The sequence below is a fragment of the Elephas maximus genome, chromosome 7, assembly GCF_024166365.1.
Source record: "Elephas maximus indicus isolate mEleMax1 chromosome 7, mEleMax1 primary haplotype, whole genome shotgun sequence".
Lineage (NCBI taxonomy): Eukaryota > Metazoa > Chordata > Mammalia > Proboscidea > Elephantidae > Elephas > Elephas maximus.
The window spans coordinates 31,024,431-31,045,525 of NC_064825.1; the positions used below are offsets into that span (position 1 = coordinate 31,024,431).

Sequence of the window (21,095 nt, forward strand, 5' to 3'; positions counted from 1 at the left end):
TAAGTTAACCTTTATTGAGTCCTTTCTCAAGAAATAATGCTATCTGTGTCTTTTTTTATGTCTTAGCATTTAAAGTAAATTACTGTAGTTAAGTATCAAGTCTAGATTTATTCTTTTGGTGACTAGATTGATGGTTAAACTAAGCATGGGAAACTTAAAATGTTATTTTTTTTCTTGCCTGGGACATTTGGTGTAACATAAAGGAAGTAATATCCTAAGAAGTTGAGCTTTTTTGTTTTTTTAACTTTATTTTGGTATAGTTTTAGATTTACAGAGAAGTTGCAAAAAAAACAGTACAGAGAATTCGCATGTATCCATTAATCTTTACCTTACGTTAAAATTGTGCGTAATCATAGAATATTTGCAAAACTAAGAAATTAGCCCTGGTACAATACTGTTAGCTAAAGTGTTCTGTTAAACATCTGTTTTTAGTGGAACTCTACTAAAGGGTAGTTCTTGAGAACTAGCCTAAATTTTTTGTTTCTTTTTATGATTAAGTCAATAATTTATAAATAATTAAAAATACAAATAAACCAGCCATAAATGAGTATTTGCAGGTGGATGATGTAACTTCTTGGTGTGACCATATGCTGGCAAAGGACTAAGTGATTTTATTTATAATTTATGTTTTATGCCAGAGGTTTTAATTCTTTTAAGTTTGTTGTTTGTTTTGTTAAGTTTTACTTGGCTTCCTTTAGGCAATTCTTCAGCCATCTAAAGGTGAAGAGAACTTTAAATGATTCTTGCAGATATTTTAAGGTGATTGGATTATTAGTCCCCCACCAGCCTTTATTTTTTATCAATGATTTTTTTTAACTTGAAGATGCATGTCATGTACACATCCATGATAAATTTTTAAAAGCTTAATTATAAGGTCTGGTTTCAGTTTTAGGGCATACAGGTATGATTTTATATATAAATATGTTTTTTTTCTTTAAGCAGCCAGGTTACTTTTAAGTTATCTATTAACCTAGAATATTAATAGGTTATATTTTGGTTTTATTGAAATTAATTTTGACGTGGCATTCAAATTTGGTCCACCACATATCGCTTGACATCCACGATACATTCTGTGAAATATGACATTGTGTGATTGGGATGTTGTAGAAATACCATATTCTTAGCAAAGCTGTACAGAATAGTGTACCTGAACAGTGTAGATGCCATACACGTACAGCACTGCATTTCAGCTAACATATCTGGCAAATAACCTCGCTCTACAATTAATCTAAGGTTTCAACAAATTCTGCTGCCTTCACATCACCACTCGCAGACTTCACCTCTCGCTTTCATGTTATGGAGTGAAAAACTTTTGAACCGCATGAACTACCCACAGCTAACTCTGAATTCAATATTGTAGTCTGGTCCTGCCTTTATTTGAAGCATCTCGAACAAGCTTACTGCCTTAGCAGTGATGGTTAACGTGCTGAGAGGATTCCTCGTGCTTGGTGCTCAATCCACGTCTTTAGCAGTTTCTCCATATCCGATACAGGTTCTTCTCCCGTTTTCAGGAGCTATGTAGCTTTCAGTGGAGCCTAGCCTTTAATAGTTTGGGGAATTTTTTGTTTTTGAGGATCGTTGTAATGGTGGAGTGCGACATGCCGAAATCACAAGAGATAGCATTTGCTGATTTACCAACATTGTGTTTAATACTATTACATCACTTCCAAATCAATACTTCTCCTTTGCTTCTTGGTGCTGCCATCCCTGGCACTGGTTTTGCTACATTTAGGAGCCATAATGTACTTCACAGTAATACTTTTAATAGAAAAACAATGCTACAGCACTCAAGAAATGCACAATACACTGGATTTGCATGCTGTGGCCTATGACTCGAAGCATACAGTTAATACGTTAAACTTCGTAAGTAGAGAAAGTTCACGTTAAAACAACTATAGAAAGTACAGTACAAACATGAGCCAACAACATAGGCATTTATTATGACTACCGAGACACATGTATTATAGGTTATATATATGCTGTACCGTTATACACCTGGCAGCACAATTGCTTTGTATACAAGAGACATGAAATGCAAGTGGAAACCTGTTGAATTTGCTACATCCAGTTATGTCAGCTACATTCTGCTCTCCCAACAGGATTTCTGAGCTCTAACTTTATGAGACAACAGACGTGGTCAAACGTTGCCCAAACATGATGTACCACATGTGACTACATTTAGTATTCTTTTTCCTGTATCACGATTCCAGGGCCTTATTTCTGAAATCCAAAATCTTAACTCCAGCTCGTTCTTACGTTAGCTGCAGTATCCAGAGTGAGCAAAAGCCCAATAGCCTTGCCAGAAAATCCACCATTACTGGATGCAGACCACACCCCCGAGGAAATGCCCTTTCAACTGATTGGCTACTCACAGCAGATCCCTTCATGGAGGTGATCATATTATATCAGATCTCATCATGGAGGTAATTACATTATTGTACAACTGCCAAATTGTTGACAATCATAGCCCAGCCCAGTTGACACACAGCCTTAACAATCACATGTGGTTTGCCTTGTTTAACTGTAGATGCCTAGGGCTTTGTAAGTGTGGCATTACCCTAAAACTCTGGTCTTGCAAAGTTTCTGTTGCATAGCTATTTTCTTATTTTAGTGACTTTTTGTATTACCCTTAAACCACTAAAAAAAAAAAAAACCACTAGTCTTGCAAAATTCTTGTGCATAGCTTTTTTTTTTTTTCCAGTGACTTTCTACGTAGCTTTTGGTCATGGAGAATGTTTCAATACAACATTTAGAAAGAAAATAAAGACATGGGAGATCTAAGTGCCACAATCAACCAACTTGATCTCATAGACATACAGAACACCCTACCCATCAGCAGACAAGTATTATTTTCCAATGCTAATGGAACAGTCTCCAGAATAGACCACATATTAAGCCACAAAGCAAGCCTTAGCAGAATCCAAAACATCAAAATACTACAAAGCATCTCTTCTAACCGTAAACAGAAATAACAGAAAAATAAGGGAAAAAAAAATCAAATACATGGAAACTGAACAAGACCTTGCTCAAAAATTACTGGGTTAGAGAAGAAATCAAGGATGTTATAAAGAAATTCATAGAATCAAATGAGAATGAAAACATCTTACCACAACCTTTGGAACACAGTAAAAGCAGTGCTCAGAGGTTAATTTATAGCAATACATCCAAAAAGAAGGGCCAAAATCAAAACATTAACCCTACAACTCAAACAAATAGAGAACAGCAGAAGAAGTGCTCGGGCACCAGAAGAAAAAAAAAAAGGGCAGAAATAAGTGAAATAGAGAATAGAAAAACAATTGAGTTGTCAAGACCAAAAGCTGGATCTTTGAAAAGATCAACGAAAGCAATAAACCATTGGCCAAACTAACAAGTAAATAGCCCAAATAAGAAAGGAGATGGGCAGTATCATAGCAGACCCAACTGAAATTAAAAAAAAAAAAAAAAATGATCTGAAAAATTGTACTCCAACAAATTTGAAAACCTAGAAGAACTGGACAAATTTCTATAAACACAACCTACCTAAACTAACACAAACCAAGGTAGAACAACTAAATAACAAGAGATTGAAGAACTAAATAAACTAACAAGAGATTGAAACGGTAATTAAAAAATCTCCCAACAAAAAAAAGCCCTATCCCTGACATTCACTGGAGAATTCCACCGAACTTTCACAGAAGCGTTAACACCATACTACGAAAGGTATTTCAGAGCACAGAAGAGGATGGAATACTCCCAAACTCATTCTATGAAGCCAGCATAACCCTGATACCAAAACCAGGTAAAGACACCACAAAAAAGAAAGAAAATTACAAATATCCCTCATGAACACAGACAAAAATCCTCACAATTCTAGCTAACAGAATTCAACAACCTATCAAAAAAATAATTCATCATGACCAAGCGGGATTCATACCAGGTATGTGGGGATGGTTCAATGTTAGAAAAACAATCAATGTAATACATCACATAAGTAAAACAAAAGAACCACATGATCTTACCAATCAATGCAGAAAAGGCATTTGACAAAGTCCAACACTCATTCCTGATAAAAACTCTAAGCAAAATAGGAAAAAAAAAAAAAAAAACCCAACACCACTGAGTCGATTCCAACTCATAGTGACCCTATAGGACAGAGTAGAACTGCCCCATAGAGCTTCTGAGGAGCTCCTGGAGGATTTGAACTGCCGACCTCTTGGTTAGCAGCCATAGCACTTAACGACTAGCCACCAGGGTTTCCGCAAAATAGGAAAAGAAGGGAAATTCCTTGACAAACTAAAGGGCGTTTATACAAAGCCAACAGCCAATATCATCCTAAATGAAGAGAGTCTGAAAACTCTTGAGAACAGGAACCAGACAAGGATGCCTTTTATCACCACTCTCATTCAACATTGTGCTGGAGGTCCTAGCCAGAGCAATACAGCAAGAAAAAGAAATAAAAGGCATCCAAATTGGTAAGGAAGAAGTAAAAGTATCCCTATTTGCAGATGATATACACAAAAAATCCCAAGGGATCCACAAGAAAACTACTGGAAATTATAAACTTCAGTGAAGTATCAGGATACAAGATAAACATACAAAAATCAGTTGGATTCCTCTACACCATCAAACAGAACTTCGAAAAGGAAATTACCAAATCAATACCATTTACAATAGCCCCCAAGAAGATAAAATACTTAGGAGTAAACCTAACCAGAGACGTAAAAGACATATACAAAGAAAACTACAAGACACTATGGCAAATAACCAAAAAAGGTCTACCTAAGTGGAAAAACATACCATGCTCATGGATAGGAAGACTCAACATTGTGAAAATGTCAATTTTATTCAAAACAATCTACAGATACAATGCAATCCTGATCCAAATCCCAAAGACATTATTTAATGAGATGGAGAAAAATTGCCAACTTCATATGCAAAGTTAAGAAGCCCTGGATAAGTAAAACATTACCGAAGAAGAAAGTGGGAGGCCTCGTAGTACCTGATTTTAGAACCTATTATTCTGCCACAGTAGTCAAAACAGCCTGGTACAGGTACAACAACAGATATATAGACCAATGGAAGAGAATTGAGAACCCAGACATAAATTCATCCACCTATGAGCAGCTGATATTTGACAAAGGCCCAAAGTCCAATAAATGAGGAAAAGACAGTCTCTTTAACAAATAGTGCTGGCATAACTGGATATCCATCTGCAAAAATATGAAACAAGACCCAAACTTCACACCATGCACAAAAACTAACTCAAAATGGATCAAAGACCTAAATATAAAATCTAAAACAATAAAGATGATGGAAAAAAAAAAAATAGGGACAATGCTAGAAGTCCTAATACATGGCATCCAAACACTTATGCTCATCCAAAGACTTCAAAAGACAACTACAGACTGGGAAAAAAAAAATTGGCTATGACATATCCGATAAGGGTCTAAGCTCTAAAATCTACAAGGTGCTGCAACACCTCAACAACAAAAAGACCAATAACCCAATTAAAAAATGGGCAAAGGATATGAACAGGCACTTTGCCAAAGTCATTTAGGCAGCTAACAGATACATGAGGAAATGCTCACGATCATTAGCCATCAGGGAAATGCAAATCAAAACTACAGTGAGATACCATCTCACTCCAACAAGGCTGGCACTACTCCAAAAAAACACAAAATAATAAGTATTGGAGAGGTTGTGGAGAGACTGGAACACTTATACACTGCTGGTGGGAATGTAAAATGGTACAACCACTTTGGAAATTGATTTGGCTCTTCCTGAAAAAGCTAGAAATAGAAGGTTCCTGAACACAACCAAACACTTTGAAGGACAGGTAGCTGGGGCTGGAGATCATGGTTTTGGGGGACTTCTACGTCAATTGGCATAACAAAGTTTATTAAGTTTCTGCATCCCACTTTGGTGAGTGGCATATAGCATCTTAAAAGCTTGTAAGCAGCCATCTAAGATGCTTCAATTGGTCCCAGCCCACTTGGATCAAAGGAGAATGAAGAACACCAAAAGACACAAGGAAAATATTAGCCCAAGAGACAAAAAGGATCACATAAACCAGAGACTCCAGCAGCCTGAGACCAGAAGAGGTAGATGGTGCCCGGCTACCACCAATGACTGCCCTGACAGGGAACACAACACAGAGTCCCTCCCTGACCAAGCAGGAGAAAAGTGTGAAGCAGAACTCAAATTCACATAAAAAGACCAGACTTAATGGTCTGACAGAGACTGGAGGAACACCTGAAGCCATGGCCCCCACCCAGACACTCTGTTAACCCAGAATTAAAACCGTTCCTGAAGCCCACTCTTCAGGCAAAGATTAGACTGGACTATAAAACATAAAATAGTGCTCGTGAAAAGTGTGCTTCTTAATTCAAGCAGATACACAGACCAAATGGGCGGCTCCTATCCAGAGGCAGGATGAGAAGGCAGGAAGGGACAGGAGCTGGTAGGATGGACACAAGAAACCCAGGGAGTAAAGGGAGAGTGTGCTGTCACATTGCAGAGAGTGCAACTGGTGTCACGTAACAATACGTGTACACATTTTTGTATGGGAAATTAACTTGAGCTATAAACTTTCATCTAAAGCAAAAAAAAAAAAAAAAACTTGCAAATGGCCAACCAACTATTGGTCTCTTATCACCCAGAGCAAAGGAGAGTGAAGAAAACCAACAAATCAAGGGAGCAAATAATCTTATGGACTCACGCATCACAGGAACCCGAGACCAGGGGAACTAGATGGTGCCTGGCTACCGTTACTGATCAGTCTGACTGGGATCACAACAGAGGGTCCCAGGCAGAACAGGAGAAAAATTGTAGAACAAAAAATCAAATTCACAAAAAAGACCAGACTTACTGGTCTGACCAAGACTGGAGGAACCCCTGAGACTATGATCTTAGACACCCTTCTGGGCTGGAACTGAAGCCATTCCTGGAGACCGCCTTTCAGCCAAACCATAGACAGGCCCACAAAATAAACAATAACACCGAAGAGGAAAGTGCTGCTTAGAACAATCAATTAAACGAGATCCAAAGGGAAACATTTGCCCAAAAGCACAGATGAGAAGGCAGGAAGGGGCAGAAAATCAGGACGAAAGGAAACAGGGAAACGAGGCTGGAAATGGGGAGAGTGCTGAGACATTGTGGGGAATGCAACCAATGTCATTGAACACTTTATGCACAAACTATCGAATAGGAAACTAATTTGCTCTGTAAGCTTTCACCTAACGTGATTTTTTTTTTTTTTTTTAGTGCATCATATGGTGAGGAGAGAGGAACAGAGAAAACAGGCAGGTTATCAGCTTATAATCAGATTTTATTTCTGACCCCATTGAAGCCACATGATTTGGAAGGAAAAAAAATAGTTCCTTCAAGAACAGTTTTTCTAAAGCGTATGTCTTCATTATATGCACATTAATGACTTTTGTTAAGTGTTCCAACTTAGTACAATACTTCCAATGTCCATCAAAGTTATAAAACTTCCTTATACATTTTTATCTTCCTTAGTGCAAGATTTTGTTAAAATAATTTAATTTTCCAGTCCTTTTTGACCAAACAGCTGTATTGTCCAAGTGATTAGATCGTTAATTTATCCTTTAAGACTTTGCTAATTAAAGTAAGATTAGTGACTAAGCCTGCAGTAGGGAGACCTGCCTAAACCTGTAGTACTGTCACCACCTCCTCGGAGACTAAATGGATGTATTAATGTTTTTGGAATACTGGGATCCTTCATAAGCTTGTTTCAGTTGCATATCTATGTATACTTCAGTTATTTATATTTGTTAATGCTTGTGTCCCTTTGTATGGACAAATATTGCATGATTTTATTTAAGCTGGACTTTTTATGGGTTGGCCAAACATTGTAGCTCCATTTCCCAGTATAGTTATCTGTCATAGAAATTGGCTTTTATAAATATCAAGCATGCAGCACATGTTACGGGCCAGGTACTGTTCTAAGAACTTGAATGAATATTAATCCTCAAGACAACCCTATGAAGTCCTTTTGCCTGGGTGGTTTTGGTTTTAATTGCCACGAAAATGGCTGAAGTGGCAAACGTTTTATTATATTTTATACACACACACATACAAACAGATACCTGGATAGGAAAGAACATTTGGCTTCCCTGGGCGACTCAAATGCTTAACGCACTCAGCTGCTGAGAGGTTGGGGGTACGAGCCCACCCAGAGACACCTCAGAAGGCCTGCTGATCTCCTTCTGAAGAATCAGCCACGGAAAACCCTATAGAGCACAGCCGTACCTGAGGCACCTTGGAAGGCAGACCTGGTGATCTACTTCTGAAAAACCAGCCATTGAAAACCCTACGGAGCACACGTCTACTCTGACACACTTAGCACCGCCATCTGTCAGAATTGACTCAAAGGCAACTGTTTATTCTGAAAAGAAACATCTTACTTCCAGGACTTGGACCAAGGAATGGAACGAAAGGGAGTAATGATTGAGCTTGATTCAACTATCTCAAATGCTTAGGGGAAATTTTTTTTTTAAGTTCAAATACATGTTCTGATACTTGAAAAAAACAGTACAGATCCTGCATCCCATGTCTGGATTGACTGAAGTGGATGCCACATAATCACTTATTCTGTCACTAATGATCAGCTGTTATTAAGCTTGATGAAAACAAATGAAACAATAAATTACCAATTAAAGAAAGCAGTAATTTGTAAAGAAGGTTGCTATTTTATCCTAAACGTATATTTCAAACCACATAGGCTGTTTCTTTCTTCAGGAGACCTACCAGCAGGAACAACATCGTGCAAGAGATTTCCAAGCCTTTGTGATTTGTCGCTTTTAGAAATGATATCATAATTCAGGTTGGAGGGAACTTTAAAAATCACTACTCATGAGAAAAGTGAAACCCACAGAAATGTAGATTTACTCAGGGATAGCAGAAAAGTGTGACTCATGAGTCTTCACCCAGTATCCATCCTATAACATGCTTTAAGGCAAAAGCTACAATGCAGTTACTCCTCCATGTATCTAAAAAACGAAATGTTATACTAAGGCAGTATAGGGTGGAAGTGAAGTGAACTCCCTAGATTTGCCAAATCATTATTTTTACAAAAGTTGAATTTCATATACTTTATAAATTTTAAATTTTATAAGTACCTTAGTGCCTCTTAAAGCAAAATATCATCTCTTTAATCAGAATGAATAGAACATATTTAAAAGGAATCTTGATGACTCAGGGTCATTGCTATGAAAGTCACTTATTGTAGGGAAACAATGGATACTCTCTGGGAATATCAAGATGTATAAGAAATATTTGTTCCCAAACTAAATGTCCTCACTGTTTTAATTAAGTTAAATCCTATCATTAACCAGGGAGAAATAGTAGTTTCTCACTGTTTACAGTCAAACTTTGAGTTGTCACTTCTTATTGTAGTTCATGCGCTTAGCTATAAAGGGCACTTATAATATTTGACTCTCCTTTTTTGGTGGAAAGAGTTGAACAAGCTTGTTAAAGCTTTAATCATAGTTTACCCACAATTTTGATTCATTAGGATTTGCATAAAAGTTTACAAATGCTGATAATACTTTTCTTATAAGAGTTAGAGCATGAAGACTAGTTGTAGCTCTTCTCACTCAACAAGACTCAATGTGTTTATCCAATAAAACTGAATTTACCAAAAGTATGGGTATTATTGACTTTTTTCCTGACCAAATGCATTCCATGGTGATTTCATAAGAGGAGGTGTGTTATCCTGGGTTCCTCACCTGACTGTTTTTCTTAATCAAATGTAGTGTGGTATAATTTTCATACAATAAAATATACACATTTTAAGTTTACACTTTGATGAGGTTTGACAAATATATACACCTGTGTAATCACCACCCAGATCAAGATACAGAGCAATTCCACAGCCCCCGAAAGCTCCCTCATGCCTCTATGCAGTCAACCCTTTCTTCCCCACTTGCTCCAGGCAATCAGTGATCTGACTTCTAAGACCATAGATTACTTTTGCCTCTTCTAGAACTTCATATAAATAGGATCATATACTCTGTGCTCTTTTGTGTCTAGTTTCTTTTCCTCGACAATGTCTTCCAATAATACCAGTGTGTGTATTGGCAGTTTTTATTACCGAGCAGCATTCCATTATATATATACCACAATTCACCCATTCACCTGTTGATGAAATTTATGTTATTTCCACTTTGAGTTGTTATGAACATGTGTGTAAAAGCCTTTTTGTGATCATATGTTTTCATTTGGGTCATAAAGTAGATGTCTATTTAACTTTATATGAAACTGCCTAACTGTATTCCCAAGTAGCTGTGTCATTTTACATTCCCACCAGCATTGTCTGAGAAGTTAGATTCCTTGTCATACGTTGTTTTAAATAGCTTTCAGTTATTTTATTTCCTTCCACCATGTGATCTGAGACTTTTGTTATGTTTTGTTTTGATAGATTAACACTTAGTGACATAGTTATGCATTTTTAAAGATCCAAAAATCTCTTTGCAGATGAACAAGTTGGAAGTCTAAAATCAAAACGTGGCATAAAAAAGCAAGTTGTTCAGAACACTGGTTTAATGAGTTACCAAAAAGAAAGATGGCTTTTGTCATCAGACTTTCAACAATGCTTTTAATGGCTAGCCACTTGTCTGAGACCTTCCTATAGCACTTCTGCCAGCGTCCCTGCTGCAGCTTGAATTGTAAAGGTTGCAATAGATATGTGTTTCTTTACTTCTCTCCAGGCTGAACGAGGGTCTGTTTTATTTTCAATATCAAACATAGCATCATAGATCCCAGGAAATGATTCTCCGGCATATTTGTTGTGGCTACTTGGAGCAAAGATGATGTGCCTAGGAAAAAAAAATCCATAAAGAAAGCAGTTTGAGCTAAAGGGATACAAATATTACTACATCTTATATGTTTTCTGTTTAGTCATTTCCTTTTGTCAGGCTACATCTAAATATAAAGCATGCCTCCTCCTAAAGTTCACTTGTGTTACTCCCATATGAAGACATATGTAATTGATGTGAGACACTTAAGCAAAGGTACAAATTTAAGAAAGTAGCTGACAGTATGTTTTGCTAAGCTGTGTCTCATGAACTATATGCCAAGTTGCCAACCCAAACAGATGGAAGAAAATACGTTCTGTCTTGTAAGTCGTACACAGTAGTTGTCTAACTGCCTGGGCATCCCCAGACACACAGTGATAACAGGCCTGCCTTATGGATATTTTTAATAAGAGAAACAAAAAGAAGATCGAGAGAGGACTTGTCTTTGTGTTGCCTTCTGCAGATATTCAACAAGATGAAAATTTATTTTTAAGAATTTTCAGACATTAAAAAGCAATAACTAAACACTAAATAGACAATAGATAAGTGGTAACTTTGGTGAACGGTAAGACTACACGATACTGGGGAAGCCAGCACAAGTTTTATAAGGCAAGGTAATGGAAGCTCCATAGGCATATCCAAACTCCCTGAGGGACCCAGTTGCTGGACTGAGGGCTGTGGGGACCACGGTCTCGGGGAACATCTAGCTCAACTGGCATAACACAGTTTATGAAGAAAATGTTCTACATTCTACTTTGGTGAATAGCACCTGGGGTCTTAAAAGCCTGTGAGCTGACATCAAAGATATTCCACTAGTCTCACCCCTTCGGGAACAAGGAAGAATGAAGAAAACTAAAGATACAAAGGAAAAATTAGTCCAAAGGATTAACGGGCCACATCTACCATAGCCTTCACCAGACTGAGTCCAGTACAACTAGATGGTGCCCGGCTACCACCACTGACTGGTCTGACAGGGATCACAATAGGGGGTTCCAGACAGAGCTGGAAAAAAAGGTAGAACAAAATTCTAACTCATGAAAAAAGGCCAGACTTACTGGACTGCCAGAGGCTGGAGAAACCCCTGAGAGTATGGCTCCTGGACACCTTTTTAGCTCAGTAATGAAGTCATTCCTGAGGCTCACCCTTCAGCCAAAGATTAGACAGGCCTATAAAATAAAGTGAGACTAAAGCCCAGGGGCAAGGACTAGAAGGCAGGAAGGGACAGGAAAGCTGGTAACAGGGAACCCAAGATCAAGAAGGGAGAGTGTTTACATGTCGTGGGATTGTTAACCAATGTCATAAAATAATGTGTGTACTAACTGTTTAATGAGAAACTAGTTTGTTCTGTAAACCTTCATCTAAAGCACGAAAAAAAAAAGCAATAGCTAAACCCCTGAAACTATTGTTCTGAGGTAATTTTTAAACCTTAAACCAAAAATATTCCCTGACGTCTTCTTACAACCAAACAATGATTTCAATTAACTGGTAAAGAATGTCTTCCTTAAGCATTTTGCTTTTTTAAAATCCATCTATATGGCAACAAATTGACAATAGCAACTTGAAAGATCAGATAGGAACCTTAGGGGACAATGAGTTTCTGTCAATGGGGGAGGAACAACTCAGAAAAGGAGGGTGAGAATGGTTGCACAACTAGAAGAATGAAAGCAATGTCACTGAATTACACATGTAGAAACCGTTGAATTGGTGCTTGTTCTGCTGTGTATATTCTCAACAACAAAAATAAATTATTTAAAAAAGCAATAACGAAAGGAACTTGTATTCCCAAAATATCAAATGGTAAGGATAATGAAGCCCATTCCACAAAGGTAAAACCATTATATGTGAGTTTCCCAGGAAGACACAATTTCTGATCCAGAAGGAAAGTTTTCCATTTTCTTTCATACTTCTCGTAAGTAGCCCAAGAGATCATGCTATTTCTCTCTCTAATAAGAGTGTGGAATTTATCTAATAAGAGGGATATATTTTAGGAAATATTTATCAGGAATTAGGTCCAACAGTCAAATCCTAGTCCTTCCTCCAGGTGTAAATCCACTGTATGAGACAATTTGAAGCTCTATTTAAGTCAAAAGAAATGACCAAAGAGAAACTTATAATGCTAATCATTTAGATTTCCCAAAGTACATCAGGGTTTCTCACTCTTGGTTTTTAGGTCTTAATAAGGCCTCGAATGAGTTCTTCTTATTAAAATCAATATATGGGCTAAACTGTTTAAAAAGCACTGGTATTATGACCTGAATATAAGTCAGTAGATTAGATACAACTTATAGATATTACCTAGTTGGTATATTTGCCATCTGGAGAATTGTGAAGGAAGAGTATGGTAAAAAATTTCGATAGAAGAATCAGACAAATGTGGTTTGAATCCCTGATCTGGCATCTGATACCTCTGTGACTTTTGGTGTATTACCTAATCTCTGAACTTGTCTCATCTGTGCAGAGTCAAAATAACACAGGCCTTGCCTAGAGCGGTCACTGAGTGGGTTGTGGAGTCAAGTTACCTGTTACTAAACCATTTACCTTGTGACTTTGCATTGCTTCTTTAACCATCCTGTACATACTTCTTACGTTTAAAATGGGAGTGGTAATAGTACTGTCCCAAAAGGTTTGTTGCAAGAACCAAATAATGAATGAAAAACACTTAGTATAGTGCTTCACACCTAGTAAGTCCTCAATAAATATTAGCTATTTTTTTTTTTTTTTTTTATTCTGAGGCTAAATCTTTTCCATTTTTCTTTCAGATAAGAAGTAGGCAGCTAGCTAAAAGAGATGATCAGCTCAATCAATCCAAACACCCTTTCATGAGTGGTGGACACAAATTACTATTACAACCCCATAACAATTCAGACTCTGATCTGGCTCTCAAGGTTTCAAGTATATCAGGATAATTCAGTACCCTTCACAAAGAACATTTCTGAATTTCCAAGAAGTATCAACACCAACTATAGCAGACTATATATAGTACAATTTACGTTGCCACTATATATAGTCCTTGTTTTCCCTCAACTTTTTGCTCAGTACATAGTAATTATTCACTGATGAGTTACAATAAAAAGTATATGCTTTTACATTTTAAAAATCAAATGCTTTGTGGCTTTTAGAGACTTTCATGTGCTCTATTTGGCTTTATTTTAGTACTCTTCAGACTATATTACAGAGTGTTAATTGTTGTTGCTTTAACAATTTAGTGGCTTAAAATAACACAAATTTACTGTCTTACAACTGTATAGGTGGGAAATTTGATATGGGTTGCACTGGACTAAAATCAAGGCGTCAGAAGGGACACGTTCCTTTCTAGAGGCTCTAGGTGAGAATCCATTTCCTCGCCTTTTCCAGCTCCTAGAGGTCGCCCGCATTCTTTCGCTCATCATCCCCTTCCTCCATCTTCAAATCCAGCAACAGCAGGTTAATTGAGTTCTTCTCACATCACTCTGACCTCTTATGCCTCCCTCTTCCATTTTAGGGATCTTGTGGTTAAGAGCTTGGCTGTTAACCACAACGTTGGCAGTTCGAATCCACCAGCAGCTCCTTGGAAACCCTATGGGACAGTTCTGTTCTGTCCTATAGGGTCACTATGAGTAGGAATCAACTCAATGGCAATGTGGTTTTTCTTTTTTTTTCCCTTGGTTTTGTGACTATATTGAGTCTCCCTAGATAATCCAGATAATTTCCCTATTTTAAGGTCGGTTGGTTAGCAACCTTACTTCCATCTCCTAGCTTAATTCCCCTTTGCCATATAACCTAACATATTCACAGGTTCCTGGTATTAAGACATGGACATTTTGGGGGGGCCATTATTCTGGCTACCATACAAAGTAATTAATTTGTGAAACTATCCTTGGGGGAAAAGAAAAAAAGGAATATCAGAATGTATAAAATGTGCTCAGTGTGAATAATGAAAAAAAGTTACTTATCAGCCTTAGTTGTGATAGTTTCAATGCATAACCCACGACTCAAAAGTAATTAAGTTTGTAGAAATTAATGTCAAGCATGTTTTGTTCTAGAATAGACATTTCGTTTGTCATTAGGTGACGAGTTGATTTTGACTAGTGAACCCATGTGACGGAGTGGAACTGCCCCAGGTTTTCTAGGCTGTAATCTTTATGGGAGGAGCCCTGGTGGTGCAGTGGTTAAGCGCTCAGCTGCTAACCAGAAGGTTGGCAGTTTGAACCCACCAGCGGCTCTCCAGGAGAAACATGTCGCAGCCTGCTTCCATAAAGATTACAGCCTTGGAAACCCGATGGGGGCAAGTCTACTCCGTCCTATAGAGTTGCTATGAGTCAGAATCGACTTGATGGCAATGGGTTTGGTTTTTTATTTTTATTTCTTTGTAATCTTTATGGGAGTAGAGCGTCAGGTCTTCCTCCCATGGAGCCATTGGGTGGGTTTAAACTGTCAGCCTTTGGGTTAGCAGCTGAGGTACTTACCTGCTGCACCACCAGGGCTCCTGGGCATTTAGTTTATACTTCTCAATTTTAATGTGAATGTTTTAAGGACACTGAACATTAACAACAACAACAACCATATATTTTTGTAGGTTTCATGTGTGTACATAAATGCATTAAAAAGGTGTTGAAATCTCACACCAAACCCTTACACTGATTTTCTCTGAAGAGAACAGCAAATTGGTGTGGGGTAGAGGAGCCCTGGTGGTGTAGTTGTTAAGGGCTTGGCTGCTAACCAAAAGGTCGGCAGTTTGAATCTGTCAGTGGCTCCCTGGAAACCCTACAGGGCAGTTCTACCTGTCCTATAGGGTCGCTATGAATCAACTCAACGGCAATGTTTTTTTTTTTTTTTTTTCCTGGTATCAGAGGGCATGCTGAAGGGGCCCTGTTCCTTTTTATTCTGTATGTTTCTATGTTGTTTGAATTTTTTATTTTGACAAAATGTAGAGGTATTCCTTATAAATAATACAAATAAATATATAAACAATGACTACTAACAGAAAAGAAAGAACTAAAATTGTAGACATGTTTCTGGCTTTTTTTTGTTTGATTTGTATAACTAATTGACGGCTGTGATTTTATTTGTATCAGTGAAGAAGCAAACACTGTGTTCCTATTTATGATTTTATAAATATAGTTGTCATTTACTGAGTGCACTCTGAGCCAAATCTTCTGCCTGCCTTAAATCTACAAGCCTGTGGAGTGAGAGCAATTAGTATCTCCACTTTACATCTGAGGCTTTGCCTGTGGCAGAGCTGGGCTCTAAAAGCCTGTGGTTGTACTCATTTAAACGTCAATACCAATCACTGGAAACCTTGGTGGCGTAGTGGTTAAGTGCTAGGCTGCTAACCAAAAGGTTGGCAGTTCAAATCCGCCAGGCACTCCTTGGAAACTCTATGGGGCAGTTATGAGTCGGAATTGACTCAATGGCACTGGGTTTGGTTTTGATTTGCCAATCACTAGGAAACCCCGGTGGTGTAATGGTTAAGTGCTACAGCTGCTAACTAAAAGGGTGGCAGTTCAAATCCACTGGGTGCTCCTTGGAAACCTGACAGGGCAGTTCTATTCTGTCCTTTAGGGTCACTATGAGTCGGAATTGACTTGAAGGTAATGAGTTTGGTTTTTGGTTACTAACATAAGAAAGGTAACATTATTGGAACTATCTTTCACATGTTATTTTGATGATAATCTGCCTTATAAGTAGCAGTTATCATCATCTTTATTCTAATGGGGAAATCCTGGAAGTAACTTGCTCTAAATCATACATATTTGCAAGCGAACTAGAGCACAGAATTTCTAACTCTAAATGCTATGACCTTTTTAATTTCGACAATGGAGTCACAGTTTAAGCAGTGTTGTGGACGGAATTGTGTCCCCCCAGAATATGTGTTGCAGTCCTAACACCTATACCTATGGATGTAATCCCATTTGGAAGAAGGTTTTCTTCATTATGCTAATACGGCCGTATCAGTGTAGGGTGTGTTTTAAACCTAATCACTTCTGCATGATGTAAGAAACTGGTTTGTTTTGTTTTTCAAGATCACATGACAAACACTATGTCATGTGAAGATCTCCAAGGAACCAAGGAGTGCTGGAAGAGACAATGATCTCTCCCTATCCACCCCCCTTCACTCCCCCATCTGCCTCCAGCAGACAGAGCCTTTTCCTAGAGCCAGTGTTCTGAATTCAGACTTCTAGACTTAGAGAAAATAAATTTGTTTTTTTAAAGCCACCCATCTTTGTGTGGTATTTTTGTTACAGCAGTACTAAGAAACTAAGACAAGTGGGATCTTGAAGAAATGGGTTCTATCCAGAGGCAGGTAGCCAAGACAGAGAAGGAAACCATGACATAGAGATACAAAGAGAAAAATGGGCTATTTTTTTAGGGGAAGCATGACAACCATCTTCAAAAACCTAAATTTATGTGGAAATAGATCTAAACCTATTCTATTTGACTTTGGAGAAAAGAATAGGATCAGAGAGAGAAAATTACAAGGAAATACACTTCAGAATTTTATGAAGAAAACTTCCTAAAAATTAGACCTTTCTTAAAAATGGAATGGACTTCTTCATGAAGTAGTAAACTTCGTATCACTGGAAGTATTCAAACAGAGGCTGGATAACTATTTATCTGAGACCCTACAGAAAGGATTCATATAGGAAGTAGAACCAGTTGAGTTCTAAGCTCCCCTTCAAGATCCTATGGCTTTAAGATTTTGTACAAAGAGAGTTTTTTTTTTCAACTATCATTTACCATTTTAAGGCAAAAAACAACACGAAATTAACTTCTGATAATACAAATTATACTGTTATGAGGTACACAATCTTACTTACACTTCCCTCAATAGATATTCACCTAATGACATTAGTTTAAAGCTGACTTTGGGTATGCTCTGTTTTTGGTCATAATGAGGTGTAGTAGGTTGCCTGTTGTTTTCTTACCTGTAGAAGGGCCTCCCTGGTAAGCCAAGGGGATCAATGAATGCTCTTTCCAGGAGCATCAATTGGTCATTCATGATTCTCACTGCAATAGGACTTCGAGAACAAGAAAAACATGACTCTTACCAAAAAACCAAGTTTTAAAATAATGTTAAACATGAACAGGCCATGGGAAAATAAACTTCTAAAATCAACAGTTTATTAATAACGCAGATTAACACAGTAGTGCTTTACATGGTAAGCTACATGTGATAAGTGGGTCATATTTGTAATATAGTGTAGAGAGACTTAATTGGGAAACTGGTTTGTTTTGTTTTTCAAGACCACAGACTGATCAGGAAGAACTGTAAAGCACTTTTTTTTTTTTTTTTTTCTTTTTAAGGAGGACAGCCAGGTCTCCTGGAAAGGCAGACAGACTGAGCTATCAAGTTTTTCTTGATTAGCCATCCAGTACTACTGTGGAAGAAAGGATCAGAATAAAGGTTGGACACCAAACAGGAAAGTTCCAGTTGTCTACAAAAAAGGCCTGAGACAACTGCAGACAGTGAGCAGGAATCTCCTCTCCAGAGTCATCAGACTATCTTTTTGAGGACTTTTCCTCTACAATCCAAGGGAAAGACAGGCCTTTCTAAATGACTGATGCAGTTTTCTTCCGATATAGGAGGTGGGAAAGTTTATTCAGATTGCATCTGAAAAAATAAACATGATACCAACTGTACTATGGAGTGATCTATGCCTGTTACACAGTGTTTTTACTTTGAATCTAAATTTTTACCTATTTTTCAACCAAAATGTGGGAAGAGGTTAAAGGAAATACAAAAAAAAAGTATCAAAAAGAAAATCATTTCCAAATTGATACATAGGCGTGTTTGGATAAGGGACTATATTTTAGTAAAATATACTAAAAATGTACTTAACCATATAGAACTAAAAATTATTAGCTATAAACAAGACTCTTATAGGAGCCCTGGTGGCCCAGTGATTAAAGTGCTCAGCTGCTAACTGAAAGGTCTGTGATTCGAACCCACCAGCTGCTCCAAGACAGAAAGATGTGGCAGTCTGCTCCCATAAAGATTATATAGCCTTGAAAACCCTATGGGGCAGTTCTACTCTGTCCTATAGGGTCACTATGAGTCAGAATCGCCTTGATGGCAATGGGTTTGGTTTTTTTGGGTTGGGTGGGGTCTGATAGTCTGCCTGTCTAACGAGCTCCCAGATGATGCTAAAGCTGCTGGTTTGCAGACCACAATTTGAGTTGCAATGGTTTAGAGCTAAATGTTTATGTAAGTGAAAAGAGTTATTTCCAGTAACCAGAGGGCTTTTCAAACCAGTAGAAAATCTGAAACTTACTTATTAAGATCAACTTGCTTGAGTCTTTCATGAAAACCTGAAGCAGACTCTGAGAAGTTTTTCACAGCAGAGAATAAGGAATCTTTTCAAAAAAGAGAAAAGGAGGGAAATTAGTAAGCACAACTGCTTCAAATTTCAGAGGTTCACTTTCCTAAAAAAATTGCTTAATTGGTTCTTCAGGAAATAACTTTCAAAAGCTTGAAACATAAATAATTACTTTAACCCATAATCTACCAGTAACTTAGCATTCATTTATTTATTCATTCATTTGCATATTTATTGGGACAAAAAAAAAAAAGACAGCTACTATAAATTAGACACTGGATGCAGCTACGAGCTACAATTCCTGTAATTATTACACGATAAAACAATGTCAATCCTTGTTTTCAAACAGTGCATTTAAGATCTCACCCAACAAATAACCTGTGACTAATTGAAATACCAGACCCTGAGAAATAGGATCCATTTTGATCTAACTTTTCTATAGTTTACAAAGTTTCTCAGGAAAGTGATTAGGTTCTCAGTATATTACATTTTTTTGCTTCCGTGACCCATTTATAAGTTTCCATATTTTCTAAGCTGGACTTCAACATACATTATCGATGTACTTCTTGCATCAATTCCATGATGCAGGCAAAGCAGGTGATAAGATATGCATTCCACAGATAAAGCACTTGATTTCTATTAGGTCACACAGCTAGTAAGCAGTACATTCGGGATAAGAAACAAAGGTTTTCATAGTCCTATATATTCTCTAAGCTTTAATTGTTTTTTTGTTAATCATATGCAAATCAAACAATCTAATAACAGATATCATAGAATTCAAGGAAGAAAAGTGTTGAAGCAGGAATTCTAAATTTCAAATGCAGCACCAAACACAAGAAAGATAAAAACTGAAATGTGTCCATGGGCTTTAATGACACAGGTCAATGACAACTTTGAGAAGAGGAGTTTCAGCAGAGTGGTAGGGACATAAAACAGTTCAGTGCATTGGTTCATGGAAGGTAAAGAAAAGAAGACAAGGAGTTTAGATTACATATTCACTCACTGATCATACCTTCATTCTTTCATGAACACGTTTTCTGAGGGATTATTTTACCTGGCACTAAATGAAGACTTTCAATTGTGAAGCAAAGGAAAGAGAAAGGGTGGAGATTAGTGGGACACATCAGGTAAAAGGGATGGTTTGAACAAGGAAAACTGCTTCTAGACCTAATGCTCAAGCTACTAAAATATATTATATTCTATGCCTACTTTATAGAAGATACAGGGCTAACAGTAATTATTAAATGATCAATTATAAAAGAATGTTATAACTATGTTAAAAAAAACCCATGTAGACAAGCTAATATATGCAATAATATTAATGATCATAATAATAAATACATGTAGTGTAATTGGTGGTTTTGTCTACCTTCTAATATTTCTGTAATGTTTTTGCATTTTTATAGTACTGTTTTTATAACATTAAAATGTTTTTAAAGGAAAAAATTTTAACAACACAACGTTTCTAGTGCTAACTCAGCCAAAAAGGATTCATCCCACACATGTCAGATTAAATCAGATTCTCTAATAGGTTAATCAGAATTAATAAGTGAGGCAGGAATAAATTCTAGGGTGAAACAATATGCATTGATCATGAGAGGATATTATCTTAAAGCTCTAACTTGCATTAAAGATTATAAACTATCTGCTCAGCCATTTCTTACCAAATGATACCCTATGGTCTCTCAATTGTTGATCATGTTTCTTGGATAAATTATAGATGCTCGTTGCATAGTTTTCCAAAGCTTTTGCATAGTCTTGAATATTGAAAGGAATGACTTCCGAGTTTGCAAGCTCATATACCAGTGCTCCTCGTAACTGGGCCACAGAAAGCTGTTTTTTAAATGAGGGGTCATAAAAATTCTCTACCAATTCAAACGTCTCGTAAATTGTGTGGTATACTGGGTAGCTACTGTATTTATCTGTTTTCTTTAAAAAAAAAAAAGGGGGGGGACAGAGCACAGACAAACATTAAATGTTCAAGTTACAATATTTAGCTTAC

The 21,095-nt window shown here is 37.2% G+C and overlaps 1 protein-coding gene across 3 annotated transcripts in view; it reads right to left on the reverse strand.

Moving 5' to 3' along the window:
- Positions 1-10,505: 10,505 nt before the first annotated feature.
- Positions 10,506-21,095, reverse strand: part of NAALAD2 (N-acetylated alpha-linked acidic dipeptidase 2) — a 49,765-nt gene continuing 39,175 nt past the window's right edge. The window contains exons 17-20 of one of the 3 annotated variants that reach the window (XM_049889566.1): positions 20,758-20,926; positions 19,049-19,130; positions 17,702-17,794; positions 10,506-10,817 (exon numbers count right to left, since the gene is read on the reverse strand). In XM_049889566.1, coding sequence (XP_049745523.1) covers positions 10,628-10,817; positions 17,702-17,794; positions 19,049-19,130; positions 20,758-20,926 — 534 coding nt within the window. In that variant the 3' untranslated portion in view covers positions 10,506-10,627. Of the gene's footprint in view, positions 10,818-17,701; positions 17,795-19,048; positions 19,131-19,900; positions 20,165-20,757; positions 21,023-21,095 lie in introns of those variants that run through there. The other 2 variants (XM_049889565.1, XM_049889567.1) reach the window with 2 other exon arrangements.